At 38.5% G+C, this 7697-nt stretch overlaps 1 protein-coding gene across 1 annotated transcript; it reads right to left on the bottom strand.

Moving 5' to 3' along the window:
* Positions 1-3857: 3857 nt before the first annotated feature.
* Positions 3858-7419, bottom strand: LOC143878413 (F-box protein At5g07610-like). The gene is made up of 2 exons (XM_077380708.1): positions 6146-7419; positions 3858-4305 (listed from the first exon to the last, which is right to left on the bottom strand). Exon 1 carries the CDS (start codon positions 7301-7303, stop codon positions 6170-6172), a length of 1134 nt encoding a protein of 377 aa, XP_077236823.1. The 5' UTR covers positions 7304-7419; the 3' UTR covers positions 3858-4305; positions 6146-6169.
* Between the last annotated feature and the right edge of the window lie 278 nt (positions 7420-7697).

The following is a 7697-nucleotide window of genomic DNA, read 5'->3' on the forward strand; positions in this document are numbered from 1 at the left end:
GAAATGATATCAGCACGACCATGGTTTGGTATTCACTAACTCATTTTGTCTTTTAGCATTTAAAAAGCTCTTACAAGCCACTAAAAATACGAAAAGACAAGGTGGTTCGTGCAATTATTAACACATGATTGTGCTGTTCAAAATATGGGAATTTCATATGGTGTAGACCCGTATACTTGAGTATTTTTTCAAAAAGTATTGTATAGGCCACATCATATGATGATCCAAACCGTCCATTTGATGCACCACAATCTAAATAAGCTATGCCCGAAAAATAATTTCCATAGGATGATCCTAGCCCTCCCATCTTTAGCATCTGTAGTTGCGAGGGCTATGATCATCCTATGGAAATTATTTTTCGGGCACAATTTATTTACGTTGTGGACCACCAAATGGATGGTTTCGATCTTCCTAAGGTATGTTCCATACAATACTTTTTTGAAAAACAATGGACTATACGGGCTTACACCAATACACCATGTGCGTTCCATCTTATGCATGGGTATAGGGAGGTTGACTGATATGTAAAACCAACGCACCAAAAATACGATATATGGTATAAAATGGCTAGCTCGAAGTGTTCAAAAAATCAAAGGGATAAAATCATCCTACGGAGAAGATTTATGCATGGGTTATCTAAGGCGGTGCTCACCAATGAAATGCTTTTGATCACCCAATCAGGTGTGACCAATTGTAGTTTTTTTTTGTTGTATTTTGGTGGAAATATTAGCTGACCCCATCTAGTTTGGGACAAAAGGCTTAGTTGAGTATTTTGGTGGAAATATATGCCCCATTTATTATATGAAGTATCACTTTAGGGATGATCCTAAGGGCATGTTCAGCACTTTTTTTTATGACACAGGGCATCCCCACACCAATTTTTTTGGGAGGGACTATTTCTTACGGATGGGCGCAATCACCCGTAACTACACACATCAGGTAAGCCCGAGGGAATTTGAACTCGCGTCAATGGGGAGCATACGCATGACTTTAAGCCAAAGAGCCACACCTGTACTGGTTTGGGCATGTGTTGGCTGCCATGAGTTTTTTTTCCTGGAATATTAGCTTACCCAATGGTGGGAGAGGGTAGGAGAGTAATAGAAACGTGAGTGATGGAGTGAGGAGAGGGTAAGAAAAACCTGAAAAACAAGGAAACAAAATACTCCAGCCAGAACATGATTGATGTTTTCCTTGTTTTTAGCCGTTGTTTGTAATGTTATAAAATGAGTAAGAGTGTGATATTGATCAGGAAAAAGAAGGGCGATGATGTTTTCACCCCCTTGCAGTACGCATTCGCCCCCTGATAGCGTGAACAGTGGGCAACTTTAACACTCTTTTGACGTCAAATCACTTTAACAAGGGGCGAATGCGTACTGAATGCGTACTGCGGGGGTGAAAATATCATTGCCCAAAAAGAAACTTAAAAGTTTGATGCATAAAATGACTAGTTTGATATGATATGGATAAACGAACCCTAAAAGTTTGGGCATGTTTAGCTATCGTGAATTTTTTTTTACTGAGGGACGGTGGGAGAGGGAGTGAGTGAGGAGCGGGCCAGAAGAGCCAGAAAAACCAGGAAACAAGAAAAAACAAAGCTTAGAAAACGAATGGTTTTTTCCTGCTTTTTTAGCCACTTATCACCTCAAATCATTCGTGCCCTCTCAAGCCTCTCCTTCTCCCACCCACTCTACCCCTCTCCCACCACCTGCAGTCACTAACTTCTCATTAATGAAAACAAAATTTCTAGCTGCCAAACATGGCTTTAATTTTAATATCTTCATAATTAACAACTAAACCTTTTATAACTATATCGACACGTGTGTTTACGTTATGTGTGCATTAGTAGTATCTGATTTACAACTCAATTTTATCTATCCATCTAATGCTTTTATAAGCCGTGTTTTGATTTTGAGAACAATATGTTGAATAGACCAGCATTTGTTTATGCATTTTGATTTTTTGTTGAATTTTGGATGACCAACATGAGGATTTAGCTTTAGTTTAGAGTTGTCTGTAACTTAATTTATGCTCAATCACTTCTTAGTTTAAGCATGTACAGATACTCAACTCAACTCAACTAAGCCTTTGTCCCAAACTAGTTAGGGTCGGCTAATGAATCGTTTAGAAAATTTCCATGAAGAAGGTGAAAGGATCTACCTGGCTCAAATTGACTAAGTGTAATCCCAACACTAGTTTGGTTCGTCCACATGGAAAGCATTTGTACAGATGATGTACTTTATTATTGGTGTTGCTACTGTCATTATAGGTATTGAGTAAACTAGTCAAACTGCAACTGAGATCCATTTGCATAAGAAAATTATCATTTATTCTTCGAATTTTCATATACATAAGAGCGGATTGGACAGACAGGAATATCAATGTAAAGGTCACACAGCTCTGCAAAGTCATTGAAAATATTAAACACAGTTTTTTTTTTTTTTGAAAGATTACACTTTATTTTATTAAAAGAGGAATCATAGAATGAAGGGCGGCCCTGCAAAAACCAACTTCAAGGGTGCCCCCCTCATTGATCAATTTCAGCAAAAGTGCATTTATGATGGCGCCATAAAAAAGTGGAATGGCTTTGAACTTTGCTGACATTGACTAATGGGGGCGCCCTTCATTCTATCATTGCTCTTATTAAAATGGCATTAACCGGATTACAAAGGGCACCCCACATGCAAACACAGCAGTTAAAATAGATCACAATTTCATCTTATACCTAGTGATTGACCTCCAAGCAATTGCGAGTGTCACTATATAACAAACCAGGCCAGGAGACCTCCTTTATATGGAATTCCAGTTGCTACAAGTTGGGAATCATAGTCCTAATGCCTTAGGTTGGAAATAAAAGTTCGAACAAAACGAAACTCCATTGGAATGGTAGTCCTCACATGACCAGAAACATTACCCAAGTGTTGTGGGATGAAAAACCTGATCTATGCGTGCGTATATCCCAGAAAAATTCAGCCCTCACATGACCAGAAACATTACCCAAATGTTGTGGGAAAATAAACCTGATATATGCATGCGTATATCCCAGAAAATGAAACATATGACAGATGAAGCTAAACGCTGCAATAGTGACAATTAGTTGAACCTATATGTTATTGTAACAGTCTGCATCTTACTCACCCAAGGTGTAACATTTAGTGCTTTGATGCCCTGGATCACCTTGGTGCCGAACTTAAGCATGTCCAAGCAATAACAATTCTCATTTTCCATTCGCTACGCTCTATGCAACTAAATGTTATACCTGCAAACTTTTACCAGTGAGGGATTGCTTTTAGGAAATCTATAGTGATGTCCAATGGGCAACAGGGTGCTCAGATATTTCTCTCTACACACTGACTCACAAATACAAATTATATCATCATGTGAGACTCTGCTCATGCATTTCTCTTTGATAAGATGTTTCCAATACACTTCTACTTTTGGGAATAGAGTCATCCAGAGGATTCACATCAATCTCACTGTCCACGACATTCCTATACAGTGATAAATCACGATGATCTCGTTTGGTTAACAACTTAGCATGTGTGTAACTGTGTGTGTATTGAGAATACAATGTGTAGTGTTTATGTGCACGCTAATCAATGGAATCTTTTAGGTAGGTAGAATAAGCTCATGAATCATGTGCTTCCTAGCCAATGTTCAACTGAAAGGTGAAGATTGGAGCCAAAAAAATGGAAACTATGTTCAGAAACTCAGAAAATGATGAGTTAACCCGTCGGTTGGCAAGAATGTTGCTTCCAAATGAACCTCTTAAGAAGATTTCAATCAAAACAGTTACTCAGCAATATTGAAGGACCTGAATCTCCAATAAAATTTCTTCAAATTAGTTACGGGCCAGAGAAGATAGGAGGGAGGACAATCAACAAGGAAATTCACAAAATCGCATGTTCCAGCAGTTCTTGCACGAACCAATTTTAAACAGTGTTTCTGCTTCTTTCTTTCACGATCTCAACAACAAAATACACTGGCTAAGCGAGGGGAAAGAGGTGAATTGGTATATAAAACTATTGAAACCAGTTACAAATCCCCAATCCCACAAAATTCTAGTAAGAAACTTCTTGCAAAGAAGCTTTAAAATTCTCCAAACTAAAATCCGAATTCAGGAAACATGAAAAACTCCTGAAAATTTATCCATGCGAGCAGATTTCATATCCAAGATCAAACTACTGAATGTCATTTTCCCAGGCCTGCAGAGGTTAGATTCGTTGCAGAACCTGCTCTGATACCATGATACCATTTTGACGTAGGGCAAGCGGCGAAAACGAATGAAATTTCAGATGTGATCGAGATCTGAAACTTATGGCAGATGTGCAGAAAATTTTCATGAGAAGGGCTCTGATTTGTAAGAAATTCATAGACTGAAAAATCTAAAAGGGGGACATAAAAATTTATTCTCTCAACAAAATACGGATGGATTATAAAATCTACGAGCAAGAAAGCAATCATATAAATTGAAAATCCATAGATCTAAGAGTAGAAATGGAAAAAAGAAAGATATTTCAAAGAAAATTTTGATAGAATTCTCAATATAGGAACAGGAAATTACATATTCCATGTGATCTTGCACTCGACAAGATGTACACACGGTGAAGGTGCCGGATCTTGCACTCAACAAGATGAACTGGCGATCCGAAGAGGAAATTCACATCACTCCATGACTGTGCAAATCTCTAACGGATGAAACCTCATTCTCCTCCCATGGAACACCTCCAAGATCTCTCCAAACTCCCAAGTCTCCAAAAATTACATTTTCAAAAGCTAAACTAATCTCTAACCAAGCCCCTTATTTATAGACATTTCAGCCTGCTCAAGTTGCCCACACTCACATACTTAAAATTGTCACTTGTACATGAACAATTACACAGTCTTGCTATGTTCAAGCCAAATCATAGGCTCCTCATTCCTAAGTCAGGCCCTGGCCTTGTCTTCAAGCTTGATCCGCTTAGATGGAGTTTGTGCCCTACATCAAAAGGAAGGGTGGAAGGGCTTGATCGGATGACATAAAGTTTAGGTTGACTGGCTTGTAACAGATTTTCGGATGAGATCTTGGGTTGCTCAAGTGACTGGTTTCTTGTCAAAACTTGGCTAAAGTTTAGGTGATGGGTGACTTTAGATGGGCGGAAACTTGGTGATAGACTAAAGGTTTGTGGATGATTTCTATAGACTTGGTAACTGTGAGATGAGGATAAAGTCTTGGTAACTTGCGAAAAAATCTAGGTGGCTTGGTTGGCGATCAATAGGAAAACAGGATCATGTTCCTTGAGTTCAACAAGAACATAAAACGAGAAGGGGCAGACTGGGGTGCTGGTGGAGGGAAAAGGGTTATGATGGCAGTGGGGCTGATGGTGGTGAGGTGTGGGAGCTTGGTGTATGGAATATTGATTACAAAACTGTTAAAAAAAGGGCAGCCCAGTGCACGAGGCTCCCGCCATTGCGGGGTCTAGGGAGGGCTAGATGTACGTAACCTTACCCCTGCTTTACAGAGAGGCTGTTTCCGTGACTCAAACCCGTGACCACCAGGTCATAATGGAGCAACCTTACTGTTGCGCAAAGGCTCGCCCTCCGTTGATTACAAAACTATTGTGGGGAAAAAAAAATCAATAATGTAAATATGGTGTCTCTCAAAACATTTATTAAGGTTCAAGTATGGAAGCACCCACAAGGTAATTCCCTCATGTGTAAAATGTGAACATTAGATTTCATTTTAGCTATGCTCCAGCATTAGAAACTAGCAAGAAAAATTATTGAATTGATAACCAGTTATCAATAGAAAAAGTAAATAAAATTAGAGTTCATCTAAGTTTCCAAAGGCATAAATCATATCCATTCCTTCTTCAATGGGCACTTTCATCAAAGGAATTGCTATTACATACGACCATGTTCTTTCATAAGGTGAACTCATAAATTGAAGTGCATGAGTCTCACCATTTCCATTATCACGGCATTAAAAAAGTGTATAATTCTTTGGATGATTCATGTTCTTGTAATAAAAAAACAGAAAACTCATAAGAAAATATAAGTTGTTTCTGTCTGCATCCAGATTTATAAACAAAGGAAGAGGAAATTGCACAATGAGGTAATAAACTATTATGAACTTCCCCAATTGAGACTAGTCAGATCCAAAATTTACCTTCTAATAGGGTATTATCACCAATCACTTTTGGATCTCCTCTTGTTGTTTCCATCCGATTGGCAATTTGGAAGGCAAGTCATCATATAAGCAAGGAGAGAAAGGATATAACTCAAGATAACAGTACGGTCTAGTCATTACACAATCAAAAGTGTAAAGCTCCTCTAATCTCATGCTATTGAAATCAAAGGAATAGACCTTAGCAAACATCTCAAGGAAAACAATGTCGAACTCCGGATGAATAGCCACCAGTCGGAATTCTATGTCATTGTCATCCCTTCCTGTTAAGCTTTTTAGACCGATACTCTTCTTTAGGATCCATTCCCCAACAGAATTGTGGTACTTGTTAAACACCCAAATTCTAAACTGATTGTCATGGGAATGTGTGCAATAATGTAGAAATCCTCCCGACACACCGAGATTTCTTTTGAAGGATTTGTTCACTGCCTCCGGCAATTGTATCTCCCAAAATCTCTCTTCCTCCACAGTGAATCCAATTACATGATTCAATGATAACACATACACAACTCCATTCAAAAATGCAGTTATACTCAAGTAGCAAGTAAAGTAAGATGCACGTGGTTGTTCGAACATTTTATAACGAACCCAATTGCCTGTTTCCGAAGAGAAAATCTGGAACCCTAATAAAGAATCAGAGGTTCTCGTTATCAAGAAACAGATGACTTTGTAATGATGGGAAATGTGGGGATCGAAAGCTAACACGGAATTGAAATAAAGATGAAAATCAGAGAAAGGAGGCAAAGCGAACCATTTATTGGTAAGAGGGTTACAAATGTAGTAGTTTGTTGAAGTTATTTCAAAGAAAAGCAATAACCCATTTCGATAATCTTGCAGAATACAGGAAGGTAAATGCTCCATACCCTTATTAATGTTGGTAACAGCACGTTCTTCTTCTTCTTCCTCTTTTCCTGGTGATGGATTCATACGAGCATATCCTATGCGAACAAAGGCTGTGTTTTTGAAATCTAAATTGGGACAGAGAAGGATGGACATGGGTAGCATTGGTTTTTTTCGAGAGATGAAATCTGAAATCAAGTTGTGAAATGATTTGGAGAGAGTCTTGCATTTGACGAGATGCTTTGCAGGTAATTTGGAAAGGATGGCCATTACCAAATCATCGCCCAAATCACCACTCATCTCTCTATCTCAAAATTCTTTCACAAACAAAGTTGGCCCAGATGAAACCCTAATTATTTCTTCTGAGAAAAAAGAAACCCTAAAATTTCTTCTCCAAAAAACGAAAGGTTTTGCTAATGCTAGCTAAGGAGCATTTAAATGTTTCTTAGAAACCTCAAAACATGCGTAAATTTAGATGAAATCAAGACCATTGATACAGCAGAACATCATTAGAGGACACATGGTCTTGGACACAAGTGGGCTCTAGATTACCAGATCAACGTATCAAATCATATGGGGCACTCAAAACACATACTGGCCCCATTTCTGCTTTGAGAACATCTTAATTGGATATCCTAATCCCTTTATCTATCTGACCTCCATCAGGCCTTGTTTAAGGCCTTTTCGTTTTGGA

Source organism: Tasmannia lanceolata, unplaced genomic scaffold (assembly GCF_043159265.1).
Source record: "Tasmannia lanceolata isolate RefF3 unplaced genomic scaffold, GAP_Taslan_0.1 ptg000006l, whole genome shotgun sequence".
Classification (NCBI taxonomy): Eukaryota; Viridiplantae; Streptophyta; class Magnoliopsida; order Canellales; family Winteraceae; genus Tasmannia; species Tasmannia lanceolata.